This window comes from Excalfactoria chinensis, chromosome 1, assembly GCF_039878825.1.
Source record: "Excalfactoria chinensis isolate bCotChi1 chromosome 1, bCotChi1.hap2, whole genome shotgun sequence".
In the NCBI taxonomy this organism is placed as follows: domain Eukaryota; kingdom Metazoa; phylum Chordata; class Aves; order Galliformes; family Phasianidae; genus Excalfactoria; species Excalfactoria chinensis.
In genome coordinates, this window is record NC_092825.1 from 118,969,637 (window position 1) to 118,991,220 (window position 21,584).

The following is a 21,584-nucleotide window of genomic DNA, read 5'->3' on the forward strand; positions in this document are numbered from 1 at the left end:
TTCTCTTGTGACTGTGGTTAGCAGTTGGATTTGAACTTTCAGAGCTTCCATGGAAAGCCATACCTCAGCATTTTGTAGAAGTAAGACATGGAAACATATTTAAATGTATGTCTCCCACACACCGTTACAGGATATGATTTTTGTAATTTATGCACTTCCTGAGCCTGTGAAAAGAAAATAATTATTGGATTATGTCAATTATCAGGCAATAAAATATACCATACTTCTGACTGTGTTTAGCATGCAACATCGAAATGTATAGAAGAAATTGAATTCCATCAGCATTGTTGTCTATGGTTTTCTCAGAAATGTATTAGGTATAACAGAAACTTTAGGCCTATTCATCAAGGAGTGGCATCTAGAATATCTACCATGCCTAATTCTTATTACAAAGTTTTACTGTCAGGTTTTTATGATCACGTTAAAATAACAAGAAATTGATCAAACAAAAAAGTACAGCAAATCTGACACCTTTATGAAACTTATTCTTCCCTTTTCCCTTTCCCCAAGTGTCTCATCCAAAGCACACGAGATTTCTATAGAGCTAATAGCTTCACTTAAATGCCAGAGTTAGTATACTTTTTACCAGATTAATTGCTTGCCCCACACTTCATTCAAGGTTTTTGTGGTTTAACATGGCAGGCAGCTCAGCACCATAGAGCCATTCTCTCACTCCACGCACTCAGTGGGATGGGGGAAAGGACTGGAAAGTACAGTTCATGGGTTCAGATAAAAGCCATTTACTAAGACAGAAAAGGAAGTGAGATAAAAAAAGTAACAATAATGATACACATGTATATGTATTTTTATGTATATAGATATATGGTATACACACATATATACATACATACATGTATATGCAATACAAACGGTGACAGAATCCTCAGCCAGCTCCACACAGTTTTGCAGTTTTACACAGGACGCCATGTAGTATGGAATATCTCTTTGGCCACTTTAGATCATCTGTCTTGGTTCTGTTCCCTCCTGCCTCCTTGTGACTCTCAGCCCCCTTGCTGGCAGCACAGTATAAGAAGTTGAAGCGTCCTTAATTCTGTACAGAAAATATTACTGGCAAGGTTCTTAGAAATTCCACTTACAACTGGCATAGTTGTCTTTAAACTACAAAGCACAGAAATCCATAGATTAGGGATTATACTGTAGTGACAAGAAGTGGCTACAATGCAGTTTTTCATAGTGATATGTGAGGCAATACATCCACTAGCAGCAATATTTCATTCATTCTATAAAATATTACCCAGTTACTTTAGTGAGAAAAGTGCCTATATGCAAATACTAATTCATCTTTCTGGCAAAACTAAAGACAGAACATCAAGGAAAACTAAATTTAGCTTCCTTGTGTTGGAAGTGCTGGATACAAATCTGGGCTTAGCACAGACTGGAATAAGTCATTAGTGAAGGGCAAATGGTACCTCTGTGATGTGGTCCTTAAATGCATTACAGCCCCTTACTTTCTTTGAATACAACATATGTGAACTTTTTATGTATTCTCAGCAGGCTGTCTAAGTAAAACTATATTCTCTGGGTAAAATTCATGCAGAAAGATTTATGGGGGAGGAAGATTATTCTCTTCTGTATGGAAATAAAGAAATTTACAATAGAATATTATTCTTCATAAAAGCAGCAATTTAAGACTAAGTATATAGAATACTGGTCTTGATCAGAGCTGCTTTCAGTTATCTGGACCCAGATCTGACTAAGCAAATCTGTAAGCTCTTTATCTGATATAAGAGAAGATGGAATTTTTAACAATCCATACTGCTATTAATATTCACTTCTTGCTGATGAATACTGCCTTAAGTGTTAATTGGTAGGAATGATATTTTTTCAGAAAAACATATCAAAATACAAAGATTGCAGAAAACAAATGATTTTTTCATTTTCATTTTTATTTTATTTTATTTTAAATCTCTGCATTCTTCCTAATGTTCAGAACTTTTAGACAGATTTGGAGATACCAACATTATTTTTCATTGTGAATTTTCTGTGTAGGAATTCTTAGCTCTTTTGCATGCCAGAATGTGTGGCAAGTGGATGGCCTGCAGCACGTAGCTCTGCCTGGGGCACATGGGCAGTCTGCAGGAAGACTGGGAGCCAAAAGGTGATGCTCTGCATCATCAGCTGTACTGAAAATTGAAGATAAACATGCATGCATTTTTAGGGCTATATTGAAATATCTTGCATTTCATTTCTACCGCAACGGCTACTGTTTGTTAAATGTATGTAAATATCTTTCAGGAGGCTTTACTTTTACTTTGTTTTTCTACAACTACTGTTTCTATTATCAAATAAAACTAAATCATTTTTTTTTTTCTTTTTACCATTTTCTCTTTCTATAGACAATGCAGTTTTCCAGGGGGCTTTATCCTTAGAGTCCTCAGATGTTGCTTGCAACCTTTTCTTCCTTGCTTAGTCTGCAAATTCTAGATAGAGCTTTCTCTTTTGAATTAGAGTGCATGGCTCTTCTATATTACAGTCTTTAATCTCTCAATCCAGTCATTGTCTCTGATTGGTTCTCATAATTTCTCAAAGTTTGCCCTTTTGAAATAAAAATCCTTACTTACAGATACACTTTTATTTATCCTGCTGCTTCATTTAAACTGGATCAGCTAGAGATCATTAGATTCAAGGCTGTTTTATGAAAAAGGCTCTTTTATAATGGGACTCTTGTGTTGCCATGTACATATTACATCTATGCCTTGTAAAACTTTGCCAGTAAGGAATAGCTGTTAAAGGTACAGGACAACCAATGAATACAGGAATTTCAGATATTAATATACGATATGCCGTAAATCCCTAAAAGGAATTGTATTAAAATCACGAGTCCAAGAGTTAAAAATTGAAATCACAGTGCAAAATATAAATTACCCTAGCAATCAATTGTGCCCATTTTACACATGTAATATGCTAAACTATTTAATTATTGACTTTATTTTTTTTCCCCACAGGATTCTTCTCTCAGGCAGTGCATAAAAGGCATGAAAATGAAGCTGTCCTCTTCTTTGAGAAACATACTTGCCCTTATTTTGAAAGAGCTGATTCCTTCTACTTAATCTTCACACAGAATTGTCACAAGAGTGGCAGAAATAGTGTGTTCTGAGATATTTTAGCTTTACTTCTTGGATTCAGTTATAGTAGTATATACGCTTGTCACATCAGGATTTCAAATTCTGGTTTCAGCTGAAAGCAACATGCAAATCATAACTAATTAAATACCTTCAGTTTGATGCAGCAAATTAGCATGAAAACTTCATTTCAGTATCTGACAAAGGAGACATAAGTGTCTCATTCAAAACTCTAACTTGACAGACAATTTTGGGCTACACTGGAAGATACTTCTCATGATAGTTCAAGTTGCTGTGTATTTAGGACATTACTCACATTATTTAATCACAAAATGAAAATATATTCCAAATATTCTGAATGCAGCTCCCAAAGACTTCTTCAGAGGTGACTAACAGCAACATAATTTGGCAAATATATATAACTTCATCACCTGTTCATTTCCAAGAACAGCTGCATGTGTAATAATCATATCATTTCAATTTTGCTTTTTTAAAATTTAAATCTTTCTTCAAGAGAAAGAAGACTGGCCACAACAAACCCCTAATGCTACAGGCTTGGGTAGATGGAAATGGTAGATGGGTAGAGGAAATGAATCTGGGGGCACTTGTCAATGCACAGCTGAACAAGAGGCAACAGTGTAGCCAAGAAGGCCAATGGCATCCTACCTTGTATCAGATATAACATTGCCAGCAGGAGCAGGGAAGTGATCATCCCTCTGTACTCCACACTGGTGAGGCCACATCTCAAGTACTGTGTTCAGGGAGGCCCTAGAGCATCTTCAGAGAAGGGCAACAAAGCTGGTGAGGGGTCGGGAGCACAGGCCTTTTGAGGAGCAGCTGACATAGCTGGGATTGTTTAGTCTGGAGAAGAGGCTTAGGGGAGACCTTATTGCTCTCTACACCTACCTGAAGGGAGGTTGTGGTGATGTGGTAGTTGGCTTCTTCTCCCGTGTAACTGGTGATAGGATTAGAGAGAATGTCCTCAAGTTGTGCCAGGGATTATTCAAGCTTTACTTCAGGAAATGCTCCTTCTCCAAGAGAACGCTCAGGCACTGTAACAGGCTGACCAGGTTGGGGGGAGCTGCTGACCCTATTCAAGAAACTTTTAGGTGTTGTATTGGGTTTATTGGGAAATATTGGTTATAGGTGGACAGTTGGACTGGATGATCTTAGAGGCCTTCTCCACCTTTGGTGATTCTGATTCTATGATTCTATAAGAGTAGCAGCCTTTTTCATTTGCAGTCTGATTTTATCATTCATTTTCACACTTAGTAGATTTACTTTGAAATAACTATGTGAATTATGCATTTTGGTGTAATTTGCTCAATTCTGAGAAAAGAATCTTGAGTAAAATCAAAGAACTTCTAGTAGAGGAGATTTCCTCTACATGTGGTGGAGCAACTTATCACAATGTCATTCACAAATAACTAGGAAATGACCTTGAATTCTCAAACTCAGGAAATTTTATTTTAGGAGGATGAATAATCTCACTTTTGTGATGATAAGAAAATAAGGAGAGAAGAAAATCTCTATAATTTGGAATAATTTAGCAGTGATTAAAGAGCTCTCAAAAATTATAAAGTTCATGATGATTTTGCTTTTGTTAGAACTCAGAGGTTGAATTCAGCTTTATTATTTTTTTTCAGGAATGCCTGAGGCTAGAGAACAGAAGAGAAAATGAAAATTTGGTGTATTTTATTTATTTATTTAATTATGCTGCCTTGCAAGGCAACAGAGAAACTTCAATGACCATGAAATACTGCCTTTTAATCTGCTTTTTATTATTATTATTATTTTCCTTTCTTTTTTTTTTTTTTTTTTTTTCTCCTCCTTTTCAGTTACCATGGCAGGCATGGAATTTTGGTAGGGTCAAAAGATGTGACAAGCGCATAACTTTTTAATCTTTTAGTGGCAATATCAAATAGGTGTTATTAAATATGACTGAACATTAGACAAGCATGAAAGCTACAAAAATTATGAGGTAAAGAAAAATAGTACATCCTGTGAAGACCATGACAACACAGAAATTTGTCATTGCAGTAAAAAACATTAAAATGGTGGTTTTAAAAAAATTTATTGGAAGGAGGCAGTGAGGAGTATTACTTTGGGATACACTGAAGAGACTCAATACAAACAAGAAAAAGTGCACAAGCTCAAGTTCAGGACCAGTTTAATGTTAGTCCAGCTCCTCAATTAAATTAGAGCAGCTTAAAACGAAACAAATTAAAGAGAAGTTTAAATAGTAATAAAAATAAAACATTCTTGGAAGATCACTAGGTTATCAGAGATGGGCATCTTTTTTTCTTACATATTTCAACTATTAAACAACTTCTTCATTATTTGTTTTATGTTGTTTGTTTTGCTGTTCTGACTGAAGACAACTTCTCAGTTCTCAGTGCTCTAATTAAAATTGAACATGCTGCCTTTACAAAATGGAATTATTTCTGCTTTGGAATCAAAATTTAACTTTTAAACATTCTCCTGCTAACAAAAATGCTGAAAGCATATCACTTTGAAAAATGACTTATCTTTACTGGAATAAAAAAAAAAAAAAAAAACCCACTCCACAATTATAAGAAACCACTGTTGTTAATATGCTGGATTTGCAATGTTTTACTACATATTGTACTTATTAGGTAGTTCATGGCATATGAGCAGCAAAATATTTATATGTAGCACTACTGCTGGCATGTGACAGTATGAAAAAAATGATTTTCTTCTGGTATTGATCATAAATATCTATGTGAGTACCCTATCTATATGGTTTATGGCTTCAACTGTATAGAGAAAAAGTTAAGTACATTGGCGTTTATATTGTATTGACATATATACTGTACAGCTGTTTCATTCAGCTTCTAAATTGCTACTTTTCAAACTCTGAAATAATCTTTCAGTTCTTGTGGAAAAAAACAACAAACACACACCCTTTTTTGAGGAAAATTGGCAGTTCTTACAACTACTAGCTCTTGCTACTAAAGACCTGATGAATACCCAATGCCATAACTACATACATAACCTGACATTGGACAAGTTATTAATAAATTCTGCTCACTAATGGGGAGTATGGGTTAATCCACATTTTGTCAGTCACAATTTGCTTGGACAGCTAAATTGTTACTAATCAATCTTTCAACCAATTTAGGCCATTACGGACTGGCTTGACAACTCAGTAGCAAAAAGCTAGCTGGGTGGACAGGGCTAGAGTGGGAGGTAGTGGACAGAACTCCACTTGGGTGTCTGTGACAAGTGGATATAACAGAGATATACACTGAGATTAGTCAAGTCTGACATCTTCACCATTGTCCTGAAGGATGTAGTGGAGCGCACTGTTGAAATGTTTGCTTATGATGCCAAACTGGTTTCAACAATCAATATTTTGGAAGACTGATGGACTTCAGCAATTCTCAGTGTTTTTTTTTGTTTTGTTTTTTCTTGTTTTTTTTTTTTTTTGTTTTGTTTTGTTTGTTAGTAAGTTTTAATTAAGACATCATATTTGCAGGCATGAGAAAGCAGATATTAGTACTGATGTCCACAGTTGTGTAGTTCGGTTGGTCATATCCTTTACTTTAGTACTACAGAGTAGCACAACTGTTGCCAGCCTCACTGCTTTTCTGAGTGGTACTAGGAACAGCCCCACTCTGAAATGTGTTGCCAAGTGAATATGGGCAAACAAAGTCACTTAACTGGGGTCATTCATTACTCTCATGAGTTTCCACATGTGTCTGTCTGCCCATGCAAAGGTACAGGTAACTGCTTAATAAGGTCAAGTACACTTAATGAAAGAAAGGGTATAAAGGTAAACATATTGCTATAGATTTTCATTCTATTCATTTCAAAATTAATCAACCTTGAAAAGAGAATTGTGAATGATAGAAGTATGAATTATTCTGTTTTTTAAATCTCAACATTTGCAACACAGAGCAGGAAAATCCATAAAAACAAATTTGCAGGTTCAGCTACTTAACTGTTGTCATTTTTCATTCTATCACTTTTGGTGCTATTTCAAGTTGAAGGACACACTGCACAAACAACAAACTCTTGGGTACATCAAAAAGTTTCAGATTAATTCAAGGGAACACAGAATGTTTTTGTACATCATACCTTACCTTTAGCTATATTTTTTGGAAAAAAAAAATAAAAAATGTTACTGTAAGCACTGAATAAGAATATTAAGACTATATATATACTAGTCAGATATATTTATAAGGGTCATTTGCTGTAGTTCCGTCATCCTGAATGCTATTTTCTTAAATATACTGTAAATAAATCCTAAAGGATACACAATATTAATAGTATGCAGTAAAGGGTGTTAAGAATAAATGATGTCTGTTGCATTGGTTGTTAATATACAGATGGTAGCAAAGATGGTAACAAATGTACAGAAGTAATAAGCAAAGGGAAACTCACCAGTGGTGGTGCCTTGGCTGAAGAAGCTGGGACAGTCCTCACCAGTGAGCAATCTCCAAGAGATGCTGCCTCAGTGGGAGTCAGCCCTTAAATGAGGTCTCAGAGGAGGTGGAGTCGAGCTCCACCCCTTCTGGGAGCACAGCTACATCACTCTCACCTGTGCTCCCACAGCTGACCCCACACTTGCCTCAGCTGATTAATCAGAGGTTCAGACTGTGATTACCAATCTCCCATACATCTGTTATGTAACAGTTGGGTCTTAAGTAGTTGTTTAAGATTGAGGCTAATTAAAGGGAATTATTGCAGTTTTCTCACATGTTCCTTTCAGACTCTGCACACACAGGTTGGCTCTTCATACACCCTTCACCTTGATTGATCTGTTTCTCCTTGGCAAAAGCAACAATGGCAAGCATGGAGACAAATGAAATTAATGAACAAATGAATGAAAATGTGAAAATACTTTTCATACACATATACAAAGAAATCTGACAATGTCTTTTGAGGACATTACAAATCCGACTTGGAAAGACTATGTCCAAAACATACCACTTAATTTATTGTAATGTGAATTTTAAACTAAAATTTAGTATTCAGTAATAATCCGTGTAAAACATATTTGTATTATTTAGATTGGTAAACAAATTTGAATTGAAAATTTCCAACACTAATTGTAAATGGAAATTTGTCATAGAAATTAGTGGATTTAGTGCTTTTCTTAACTCAGTTTTACTCATTTTGTGTAGTGATAATCTAGAATTGAATAAAACAATTACTTTGGATAAAGTTTGCATATGACATGATTATTGACTCAAGTAGTAAATAATATATAGGGAATTCACTCAGTAACTTCATTTTTTAACATCATACATTTTAATGCTGCCATATGCAGGGTTGTACATCTAGGAATACAGAAAGTAGGTCATACACACAAAAAGTGTTTCTTAGAAAGTCTGTCCTTATCAAAGCTCTTGGGGATTGGTGAATAACCTATTGAACATGAGCTCACATTGTAATACAGTGACACAGATCAATGTAGCACTAAAGGTGAAGACTAATCATACAAACTACAGATATGATACAACATTAGTATGTTATTATTGACACCATCATTAGGACAGCACGTACAAATCTCAAAAAACAAAACAAAACAAGAAAGAATACCAAACCACCCAAAACCAAACAAAACATAAAAAACCAAACCAAAAATACAAGAAGGAAATACATAAATTGCCTTGGTTTTAAGAAATCTGCAATACAGCGGGGACATAACTTCATCTATCTTAAAGTCTTAATCTATCTGAAAGATGGAAAATGTTCAGTGTTTGAACATTAATAAAAAGTGCAGTGAGACAAGAAATAAGGTAGGCAGTTTTTAACAAAGACAAACACAAAATAAACTTTCTCCAAAGATGTGTTTTCTACATTGTTTTCTGTCTTGGTAAAAAGAGTAGATACTTTTTTACAAACATGTTCTAATTTGATCAGAAGATAAATATGGGATATAGGAGTACAAATCACAAAATCAAGAATTGTGTTCTGTTTGAAAAAAGATCTCAGACTAAATGACCTGAGTGACAACAGGTAACTGGGAACATGTCAATAAGATATATTTTCACTTAACCAACCATAGATTTGGAGTGAAGCCTTGTCTTTGCTCTATTCTAAGTGACCCTGAAAAAGGTGAGAGTGTCTGGGTGGAAATAAGTGTGTTCATTCAGCATTTGTTTGCCTCTGACCTTTCTTTATGGGGAGTCTGAAGTTCAGTTTGTTCAAAATTTGTCTCTTGCTTTGTCTCTTTAGCTTTGTCTCTTTTTTGGATCAAGTCTCAGTCAGAAGTATCATCCAAGTATCATCGCTGATTATAAGGATTTGATCTCTACATCTTGAAAATCAAAGCTTGTTTAAATCTACATTCTTTGGTACAATCTTAGAATCACAGAACTGTAGGGGTTGGAAGGAACCTCCAGAGATCATTGAGTCCAACCCCCTGCCAAAGCAGGTTTCGTACACCAGGTCGCACAGGTAGGCATCCAGTCGGGTCTTGAATATCTCCAGAGAAGGAGACTCTACAGCCCCCCTGGGCAGCCTGTTCCAGTGCTCCATCACCCTCACCATAAAGAAGTTCTCACACATATTCATGCAGAACTTCCTATGCTCCAGTTTCTGGCTGTTTCCCCTTGTCCTGTCTCCATACACTGCTGAAAAGAGTTTTGCCCCCCACTTTGCCCCCCACACCCACACCTCAGATATTTATGGACCTAGATCAGGTCCCCTCTCAGTCTTTTTTTCTCAAGGCTAACAGACACAGCTCACTTAGCCTTTCTTCATAGGGGATATGCTCTGTGCCCTTCTTCTCCCTGCCTTTTTTGTACTGGGGAATGTCTCTCATATTCAGTTCTTCTCATTCACACACCTAAACTCTTGTCTGTTATCATTTTCCATCTAAATACTATGACTTCTTTTCTATGTTCTTGGTACAAGAACATTTTCATTTGTCCAAACAGGGCAAAGGCTGTTTCCCTAGTCATCTCCCTTTGTACTTTTTTTTTTTTTTTTTTTTTTTTTTTTTTTTTTTTTCCTCTTCTGCACTACATTAAAATGCCATTGTTTTAATTCAGCAGTGAAGAATTGTGTCCTTACAGCCAACCGTTGGTGTCAGCATATATTTTTCACCCTTTTATTTTTAAAAGAGCATTTTCATGCTTTTTGGTATGCTTCTTTTCATGTTTGGGAAGAGTGTTTAATGAATCTCTCTCAAGCTATCTCACTGCATTCCTCCAGACCCCTCCTTATAACTTACTATGCTTGTGTTTCCTGCACATACATGATAAGGCTACTGCATATTTTAAAATCAATTAAAATAAGAAATTAAAATTTCTTTTTTTCACCAGCAATATTTAGAAAGGCATCTGTTGACTATGCTCCTACTACCAACCACTGATTTCCCTTGTACAAGAGAAAATGGTAACTCCAAAAATTGATATTCTCCTGGCAGAAAGTACTATTATAAGGACTGCAGTTCTTCACCAAGGAGTATCAACAATACGAGATACAGGTTTCTGGAGTTTGCTCACAGGCCTAAGTTAGAACTATGCAAAATCCCGTTCCTCAAACTAATACTCAGAAAGTCATCTATTTCCAGGACATTGTGTGTGACTTCATGGATCCCATGTGGAAGGAATTAAACCTTGAGAGCCCAGAGCTGGGCACAGTAAGTCTCAAGAGTGACTGAACTGCCCTTAGCATTGGAACTAAGTTGCATTTGGTCCTTGAAGGAATGTGCAGAATCACAGAGTCTGCTTCATCCTCGTGGTCAAAAGCATCAGGATTTCACCACATAAGGCATAATTTCTGGCTCAAATTCATTTAGCTTTCAATGTCAGTTCTAGCTTCCATTGTTTCACTTGCAGAAAGAAACAATTTTGCGGAAACATCTTTCAAAATGATTTCATTTTACATGGTAAATTCCTCCTTTGAGCAGCAGTAAACAGTAGCAGACACAGGCTGGATTCAAAGCTCAACAGCAAATTAAAGACCACTACGAAGTGGAATTCTTATTACTGTAGTTTCTTTGGTGAGCCACTGCTAGCAGGAAATCACAATCAAAAGATCACAGGTAGGTCAGCCATCTCCCACAGCTTTGCAGTTTTGTAAGCAACGTTAAAATAGACTTAAAGCATCTAATACTATCTCTAACTTAATATATATATCTTGAATACATAAACTTCCTCATGTATGTCCTGAATACTAATGAACTGAATGCAAAGCGTAGGCGAGATTTAATACTTTCTTGTACCCATACCTATGAATTCACAAAAACAAATGGGTTACTGCCCTTTGAAAACCCAACGCAGCTCAAACATAAGTTGTACTACTGAATTAAAGAAATGAACCCTGGAAAATCCATGCAGACTTCAACAGGCAAGCAACTTGTTTCCAAGGTGAAGAGTTTAGGTAATAAGTTTCTGATTAGAATTTTTATTTTATTTTATTTTATTCTTATGCAGAAAATGCTCTTGGAAATAAATGTGCTTATTGAAATTATTGTTCAAAAATTGTACTGGAAGTTATAATCACTTTTTTTTTTTTTTAAACATAAAATAATTAACAACAGAGAAAGTCGAGTAAATAATGGCACGTCAGGGTTATTTATGATAATAAACTTAATCATTGTCTTACAATTATATTATTATTATTATTATTTTATATTATATCCTTTCTCTGTTTTCATACAGTTAGATATTACTATTGGTAATTACCATATAATGAGTAAAAATTACTTAAGGTGCAGTCAGCTTGATGTAAAATCGATTTAAACCAAGTCATTAAAGAGAAATAAATCACTTCGCAAAACCAGTATGTGGCGCTGTCTCCTGTAAAAAATCAGCCCTAGTTTTGCAAAGCCGGTCTCCTAAACAGCTTGTGTTTACATTGTGAGAAGCACATATCACCCTGGTTTGAAGTACAGATAGGACAGCAAGCCCTATATTTCTTCAAATAATAACGATATTCAGAATTTGAAATAATTTATTGGTACCAATTCTACTACTTTTAATATTGAAAGATTATTTATTTTCATTTGTTGATAAAAAATAACAGCAGTCAAAATGTAAGAATGTGCTTATTATGCCTACTGTTGTGGTTATGGATTTTATTTTAATAAAAAGAAAAATAAGGCATGTCATACATAAGTAAATAACAAATGTTATCTGGAAAATAACTTATGATTCAGAAAACAAATCTAAATCCAAGCATAATTGCAAGAAGCATTAAGAAATATTCAAAGAAAGGGAATCTTTTCTATCTTACAAGGCTACAACTCTTATCACCTGGGACTTCTGAAAGGTCCAAAAATGTCTGGATAATTAAAAGATTTAATGATAATCTTTATTAAGATTGCTTGCTTCCTGTATTTCATTCATTTCCACATTTGTGTATTCTATTATCCAATTGATTAACCTCTTCATACAACTGTATTTACAAATATGCATATCTTATCTTTCAGTCTATTGGATATTTAGCCCATGGCGGGTTTTGATTACCCACAGAATTACTGAGCTGAGGAGGCTGTTTCTTAATCTCCTGCAAGGGAACAGGACCTGTGTGAATTCAGTTCTGCTGGCACTGAACAGCCAGCCTTTTGTGTGCTAACCAAGTCGGCCCTCGCTTAAAAGAAATTCACAGGCTGCACTGCTGATCTCTGTAACCGTGACCTTTCAAACACAAGCAACTGAGTAAACTGTGTATTCATGAACTTTTACATTTTTTTAAGGCCTCTATGCCCTTTGCTGCCAGGCTTTATAAAACAAAAGAAGCAGGATTCCTACCCTTTTACTTAAATCTGTAATACACTAAATAAATTGCTTTGGCACTAACACTGTGGATATATCTATAGAACCATCTGCCCCCTCCAGATCTGTAGTCTGATTTATAGATGGTTATATATATATATATTTCAGGCACTTCGTATTATCTGCTGAAATATGGCAAAAGTTGAAAGCGTTTGGTGCGTCTGTAAACACTATGAATCAGTCTTTTCCTGACTCAAGGCAAAAAGTTACAAAGAATTCAGTTAAGGCTTAATAAAATCAGTGTGAAAGTTTGTTAGGAACTGGGAATTTCTGAATATTGAAGCCTGAATGGCCTCATTGCTATTTGTCACAGTAGTGCTAGGATTGTGCTTTACTTCTGTGATGTTCTATTATGTGGTTCCTTATTCTTTTCCAACACAAATTAGGCTAAACTCATCAGCTGCTGCCAGCAGAACCCTAACTGGTTTTCTAGGCAGCAAGAAATGAGTCTGAATTGGGATCACTGTTTCTGGCTCACCTACGACTTCTACTCATCGCAAGCTGCAGGTGATCATTCCAGCTCCACAGATGAGGAAGACTTCTGCAGGTGTTGCTGAGGCAGTCTTCCTTGCCTCATTTCCAAAGCAGCCTGCAGAGAATGCTCATGCAGTGCACGCAGTGGGGAGGCTTCTAAGCCAGGAAGTGGCAGGTGACCTCTTCTGGTTACTGTGTTCCCTCCAGCATGGAAGGACACAAACTGTCACTGCGATTTGTTAACACTTGCAGGAGTGAATGCAGCCTACTGGCTTATCTCCAGTGCTTTCGAGTCAATTGACAAGAGAATTCAGCTCAGACACTGTGAGCTGCAAAGTAACATCTAAACTACATTTGTTTCACATCCAGTTATATCTCACGTTGCTCATGCAGCTTAACAGCTGATTTCTTAGTCTAGATTTAACAGACATTGATTTTCTGTTTTATGCATACACATTGGTTTGTTACATATACATATGTGCCTGTAATCACTGGGGTACATGCTTTACTTCACATTTGCGTACATTGGATCACATGCTAAGAAATGAGTTACCGTGCAGAATTAGTATAAGACCTGTCAAAGACTGCTGTATTTTGATGAGATTTTAGGTGACTTTCCTAAAACACACTTAGCTTATGCTACAGCTTGTTTTATACTGTGTTTAATACAGTGCCTGATAACCATGTTATGCAATTATTTGCAGTAGTATTATAGCAAGAACTACTAATAGCCACTACAACTAGCACCTTGTACCACGTCCCCTGCAATAGCCTGAAGACACACTTCAGCTTGCGCTCGGTTTTTAGGTTCAGGAGGCCCAAACTAGAGATGGCAGTGCGAGCAGAACCCGCTGCTCTTTCACAGCACATACTTGCAGCGGGAGGAGTCCGTGCATTGTACGTGCGGGGAGGAATGCAGTGCGTAACCTCTGTGCTACATACCACCGCACGCAGGAGCTGAAGGAACAGAAGGGACCTGAGTTGCTACATACTGTGTGGGAGCCATTTTAAAGCCAAACACGGTATTTTAATTTTGCAGCTGCTACCCAGAGGTACGATAACTCGTACACTTTCATTCTTTAATAATTCTCTTCAGGAAAGCCTTTACGGCTTCCACCTTGGGACAAACACGCTCACCACGTAAGCGCACCGCGCTTCAAAAAGTCATTTTACCACGTCCTCGCCCGTCCCTGTATGCAACAGAGGGTGGGCCGAGCAGCGGTGCGCTGCTACGGGTAGCACCCCATCGGCCGGGCACCCCCGCAGGTCGCTCCCCCGGCCCCTACGTGTATGACTGCGTCTGTGTGACGGCGCAGCGCTCAGCTCCTGCCCGCCGGCTGCCCACAGGTGGCGGCGCGCAGCGGGAACCCCGCTCCCAGCGGCCGACCTGCCCGCGGCCACACCGCCCGCCCGCCCCGGCTCTGCCGCTCGGCGCAGCCAATGGCGCGGCCGCTGTCAGCCTCGGCCCGCCCGCCGCCGAGCGGGGGAGGGCTGTGGGCCGAGGGGAGGGAGAGAAGGGGGTGAGGAGAGTTGAATGATTGAACTTTCTTGTTTAGTTTCTGCGGCGCGGAGCTGTCTGCCCCCAGTGCAGCCCGGCACCCGCCTGGCGAGCAGAAGCTCAGCCTGCAGCACCCGGCCGCCCTTCTGCCCTCCCCTCCCGCGGAGCGATGGTGCGGAGGGCGCCCGGCGTGTCCCTCGCCCTGCTCCTCTGGGTGACGGCCGTCAGCGGCAGCCCCGCCGGCCCGGGGGCCGCCACCGCCCGCAGGCAGGACGAGGCATTCTCCACCGCCAGATGCACCTCCAGGTGCCTGAGCCTGCAGATCACCCGTATCTCCGCCTTCTTCAAGCATTTCCAGGTAGGGGCACGGCGCCGCGTGGGGACACTCGGCCCCCGCTGCCAGCCCGGCGCGGCCTTAAGGACTGCGGGGGCCGGAGCGCTCCGGGGTAAACTTCGGGACGGCTTTCCGTGCGACGGCGGCGGGCAGGTGGGCACGGCCCCGCGGCGTCAGTCTCTCCGTCGCAGGGAGGAGGCAGCAGCTCTTCTGGCCGCCCGCGCTCCCGGCGCGGCACACGCGTGTCAGCTGCCCGCGGGGCGGTGGGATGCGGGCCGGGCGCTCCGGGTCCTCGCAGGTGTCCCTGGAATGTATAGGCGCGCTTCTGGCTAACGGAATGGGAGTGGGGTGGGGGATAGCCTTGAAATCTCCTAAAACGACTATGGGAGGTGAGTGCCTGTCTGTTTTTCCCCATCCAACAAGCGCCTTTCCCTTCTTCCATCCTCACCTGTTCTAAAGTATCCAAGCATTGAGCTAAAGGAATGACGGAAGCCCTCGGACCAGCTGTGTTGCTCGCTCGGTAGCAGCCAGGTCTGTGTTGGGAAGGGTTCTTTAGCCTGTTGGGAAATCGCAGCCGCCCCACCTCGGGGTAGCGCAGCCCTACATACAGCGCGCTCCTCGCCTTCCCCGTGCGTCTCCGTGAATCAGAAACTGGAACCCAATGTTTTGAGGGATAAAGTAGCTTTAAGGTGTTGGCACAAAAGGCTGTCGGGTGAGATACTTAAGGGTAAGCCGACAGCAGAAAAGAAAAGCGTGGAAGGACAGCTTAACGTGTTTGTTACAGCGGTGCCTGTGGCTGGCTCCCAGCTGGACGGAGCGTCCCCGGCGAAGGGACGCGCTGCCCGGGCTGAAGCTCCGACGCAGCTCTGCCGGGTCCGGGGCGACGAAGAGCTCGCTTGTCAGCGCGGGCCCCGCTTCTTTACATCCCTTAGAAGAGCAGGGATCGTTAAAATAGTTCATTATCTCGGGAGCGGTTATTGCGTTGTCAGGAGATTGTAACTTATTTGTTTTACAGTTTCAGTGGCTAACGAAGCGCTAACGAGGCAGTTTAGATCAAGCCAGTTCCTGGTGAAAGGCTTTTTCTTTGTATGTGCCTATGTTTTCTTGGCGTGATTTCTTTTCTGACTTAAAACTGCTGACAGAATGCACATTGCCAAACAATAGTGATTACATTTTAATTAGCCAGGGTGAAATAAGCTGCAAATTACTCAGTTAGGACTTAATAACTGGCTGTCTTTCTGTAATCAGTGAAAATCTTGCAGTTTTAACCCCAACGTGCTAAAGCACATGGTAATTTATCTAAATTACCAGGGATTAAACTCTTGCAAGATATGAAACTGTAAATGTTTGGAAGATAAAGTGCTCTCTTTTATAGAAGTTAATGAAGGAAAGGAGGAGAGTTTTGTACAGGGAGGACTGGATGTTCCCCCAAGTAGACTTCCTAGAGCGTTGAATATTCCTCTCATTTTCTCTTCCTCCTTTTTAACACAGCCATCCTCCTGCCCCTCCGTTTTCATCTAAACTGGCTGCAGTCTCTGGAGTTCTTTTCATTGCAGAGATATCCACTTATCTTGTAATCTGATTCAACCTTTGAAGTGAACCAAACACCAGCTCCTCCCAACAGGATCAGAAAAGAACTGTAGTATCCCACAGTTAGAACAAAATTTGAAAGAAGTGACCCACTCATTTCCCAGCACTGCTTTAAGTTCCACCTCAATGGTGGGAGGTCATGGAGATAGCAAATAGATGCTTGCTGGAGGACTTCACCACATGTCAGAGAGTTCATGTCACGTGGTTCATTGGGCCAAATGCACTTCAGTGGTCTTCACGGGGAATGAGGGTGAGTAGTATCGAGAGGAAATAATCATTTGCTTCTCTAACTGCTGTTTGCCTTGTTTGAATGGCAGTTGATATTTTTCATTTTTTTTCCACAAGGTTTTTTCACTATTTTTCCCCCTGCACTCACTTTTCTTTACTGTCTCTGTTTGAGAAGGTTGAGAAAGGCGTACTCTTGGTGTTTTTGTTAAGTTATGTTTGGGAATTAGTTATAAGCCCATTTTGAAGGTGCATTCTCAGCAGGATATTATTTTAACCAAGACACAAGTCAGAGAATTGATTTTTGTTTTCCATGTAGTCTATTGCTGTGAGCTAGAAGAAGGAGTTGCGTAAATCTAAACTGTATGATCTTCAGAATGCCTGATAAACAGGCACCACTTTTTGCTATACAGTTCACAGGAGTTTTCCAGTTTTTGATAATTTGGAGAATTCTAGGCAGAGATCACAACAAGGGGCATATATGATCAGTAAGGGAGATATGGGTTATACATGTAGTACATGGGTTATATATGTAGGAAATACATATACATTACATATACAATATTTTATGTCTGTATTAAATACATGCATTTTGTGCATGGATGTAGCCTATCCCATCTGTGGTATTAGTATTGATGAACTTTTCCCATTTTGAGGGAGCAGGCATGGCAACGGCCTATAGCATTCCAGTTTCAAGTTGAGTGAAAGCACAGTTTGGATTTTAACCTCTACTGTCTGTCTTCTCAGCCAGGTTCAGAAAACAGCTTGATTGAAAGTTTTATTTGTGAATAAGCTTAAGGTAAATTTCACAGTAAGCTTGTAGGTTAAATGTACAGTACTGTGGAGAATGAACAGTGGTTACTTGGACCTATGAGCTTGTGGATTTTAGTTGTTGTATCTTACAGACCTCTCAAACGTCTTTCTGCTTTATACATACAGCTTGTTAAATAGGCTCAGGTAGTGGAGGTGGATATCTTCTGTGCCAGGTCAGGAGTGAAGAGAAGAGCATAACATGACAGAGGATGAATCAACTGTAGCAGCAAGAAGTTGTTGGTAGTTAGTGGTAAGACTGTCCATGTGTGATGCGTAGAGTCACAGGAACAGGGAGAAGCCATAGCCACATGCTCACAGAGTCACTGAGTAGGGTTCCAGCAGCACTTCTGGGATTTAGTTCAGTCCTCCTGGGCAGGGTCAGATAGAAGAAGTTGGCTAGGGCCATCTTCAATCAGATTTTGAATATCTAAGAGGATGGAGACTCCACAAGCTCTCTCTGAGCAGCCTCTTTTTGTGTTCATTCACCTTCACTGTAAGAAGAGAGAACAAAACAAAAACTTCCTGATGTTCAGAGAGAAGCCCCCGTGTTTCATTTTCCTGTAGTCCACTGATTGGTTAGTAGCACCACTGAGAAGAGTTTATCTAGCTTTGTTCTCTTTATTTCCTTCCATCAGATAGTTATAAATGATGATGATAACCCCAGAATCTTTTCTATTGCAGGCACAACAAACCAAGCTCTCCCAGTCTCTACTCTTACAAGAGATGCTATAGTCCTTCAATCATAGTGGGATTTTCTGGATACACTCCAGTAAGTCTGCATCTCTTGAGTACTGGGGAGCCTAGCACTGGATCAGAAGTGGTGACTGGAACAGACAATAGGAGTAATTACATCTTAAAGATACAGTGCTTTTAAATGCACTCTCAGTGTTATCAGTTTCTTGTATTAGTTTATGTATGATCATAAATGGTCCTTTATGGTTGTCTATGTATGAAAAACAAAATGCTAGTGCTAAAAAAGATGCTCTTTTCCCCTTAGTTTTTTAGATATCTTCATATCTCTGTAGTGTTTTGTGTTCGTAGTCTTCAGCTGTGAACTGAATCTTGGCGAATTATTATTATTAATAGGGAAATCCATATATGTGTGTATACACATATATAGTGTGATCCAGAATTATAATAATTACCATTCATGAGGTATTGCTTTAAACTCACCAAGGTGGGCGCTGATTAAAAATGTACTAACAAGTATAGATGAACTTGATCAAATAGGGGTTCTGTATTCATACCTAAGCTGAACTTCTTGAATACTAGATGAGTTACAGTCTAACTTTTTGTTACAGTGTAGACATCCCTCAAATGGTAAGCCAGGTTTGTGATAAAAGGGAAAATAGTGTGAGATTTTTCCCTCTTAACTGGGACAGTATAAATCTAGTAGTAATGAGCTAAGAATTACAACTTCATAAATATCAAGCTAGATTGGCTTATGCTAACTCAAAATTTGTTTTTGAATATGGAAACATGTTCCTTTAAGCTGACAGTTCTTCTTGCATAATTTGTAATGGCTATAAGAGGGAGCAGTAAAGCCTTAAAAGTTGAAGTTGAATGACTGATAACTGTGTAGTGGTAGGAGTTTGCTTTCCATGTTTCCTATAGAGTATGGCCTATAAGAACAACTGAAGTTTCTGAGGGAAACCAGGCCATTCTTTTAAAGAAATAATTAAAAGTTCTCAGATTTTATACCTTCAAGCAAATAATGTGCAAGTGATTACCTCTAGATAGGCAATGCCAGATTTTACCTACAAGTCAGGCAGCTAGTTGTCTAAATGCCAGCACATCTGACTTCAAATTGCTTGTAACTCCAAAGTGATTGCACCTGCAAAAACCTGCAATCAATTCCAGATGGAACCTGTAGGCCAAACTGAAAAAGTCTAGGACTAATATGTCTCTTTGTATCCTGCTGCAGAGAAGACTAAGATTGTGAAGAAATAATTCATTGTAACTGTCTTGAATAATTTGAAAACTTTAAATTACATAGGTCACTCTTAATGTAGTGGCTCCTATTTGTTTCTTATTGACCTGCAACAGACAGAAAGAGCACAATCACACTGTTTAAGAGAGCAAATTCTTAGCTTCAGAACACTACTTTTTGACATAGTTACTGCCATTAGCTATGCATTTTCATCAGTGATGAACATGAGCCTGCATGCTGCGCTTGTAAAAATCTACACCAGTGGAGGTGACCTACATTTTCACAGCTGTTATGACAGCATCATCTTTATGAAAATGTTGCCCACACAATCCATCTTTCATCATCCTGAACAGATGGAAGTAAGAAGGATCCAAATCTGGCCTATATGACGGGTTTGGTAGGATGATCCAGCTAAGATTGGCAGTGCACTCCGTGGTCTTCAAGCTGGCATGGAGCCTGGGGTTATCGTGTTAGAGAAGAAAAGTTTTCTTCTCTGACCTGACTTGATTTTGAGTCTTCAACTTAATCAGTGTTACCATATAGCTGTCAGAGTTTATGGTTTGTCCAGGAAATCCAAAAGGATCACTCTTTTCCTATCCCAGAAGACAGCGCACATTACTTTACCTGCTGAGGGCTCTATCTGGAGCCTTTCCTTCAATGGGGAATTCACATTTTGCTAATTCATTGGCAGCTGTTTTGGATTGTCGTAGTGACACCAGATTTTGTCATCTCAAATGATGCAATCCAGGAAACTATCGCTTTCAGTTTTATATTCATAGGTTTGGGTTGGAAGGGACATTTAAAATCACCTAGTTCCAACCCTCTGCTATAGGCTTGGCCTCTAGACCAGGTTGCTCAAAGTCCCATCTAGCCAGGCTTTGAATACTTCCAGGGAGGGTTTTATTCACAACCTTTCTGGGCAACCTGTCCCAGTGTCTCACCAACCTCACAATGAAGAGTATCTTCCTAATATCTAGTCTAAATCTACCCTCTTTCAGTTCAAAGCCATTTCCCCTTGTCCTATTGCTACTTGGCTTATAAAATGTTCCTCCCCAGCTTTTCTGTAGGCCCCCTCAGGTTACTGGAAGGCCACTTTGAGGTCTCCTTGGATCCTTTTCCAGGCTGAAGAGTCCTCTGCTCTCTCAGCCTGTCCTTACATGGGGAAGTGCTCCAGCTTTCTGATCATCTTTGTGGCCCTTCTCTGGACCTGCTCCAGCAAATCCATGTCCTTCTTTTGTTGGGGGCCCCAGAACTGGGTGCAGCATTCCAGGTGAAGTCTCATGAGAGCAGAGGGGCAGAATCACCTCCCTTGGCCTGCTGGTTGCTCTTTTCTTGATTTAACCCAGGATACAGTTGGCCTTCTGGGCTGCAAACGCACATTGCTGGCTCATGTTGAAACTTTCAACTGACACCTCCAAATCTCAGGGCTGCTCTCAAGCCATTCTACACCCAAACCATATCTGTGTTTGGGAGTGCCCTGACCTAGGTGCAGGACCTTGCATTTGGCCTTGCTGAACTTTGTGATGTTGTTGTAGGCCCACCTCTCAAGCCTGTCTTCTGAATAGCATCCCTTCCCTCTAGGGTGTCAACTGCACCACTCAGCTTGGTATTGTCTGCAAACTTGCTGGTGGTGCACTTCATCCCATTGTCCATTTCACCTAACAAGATGTAAAATAACAGAAGTCCCCGCACTGATCCATGAGGAATGCTACTTGTCACCAGTCTCCGCTTGGATGTTGAGCAGTTGACTGCAACTTGATTCATTCGATCCTGACAATCTTGCACATGGAGTTCCTTCTGTTCCTGTGTGAGGATTTGTGAGATCTACCTGTTGTAAAACTTGTGATATTCCAAAGTCACTGTTGTTTTCAACACTTTT

General features: G+C 39.6%; 1 protein-coding gene across 1 annotated transcript in view; it reads left to right on the forward strand.

The window, feature by feature from the left end:
- The first annotated feature begins 14,845 nt into the window (after nt 1-14,845).
- Nucleotides 14,846-21,584, forward strand: part of ANOS1 (anosmin 1) — a 125,510-nt gene continuing 118,771 nt past the window's right edge. The window contains exon 1 of the mRNA XM_072351109.1: nt 14,846-15,171. Within this exon, the coding sequence (XP_072207210.1) occupies nt 14,983-15,171 (189 nt within the window). The 5' untranslated portion in view covers nt 14,846-14,982. The remainder of the gene's footprint in view (nt 15,172-21,584) is intronic.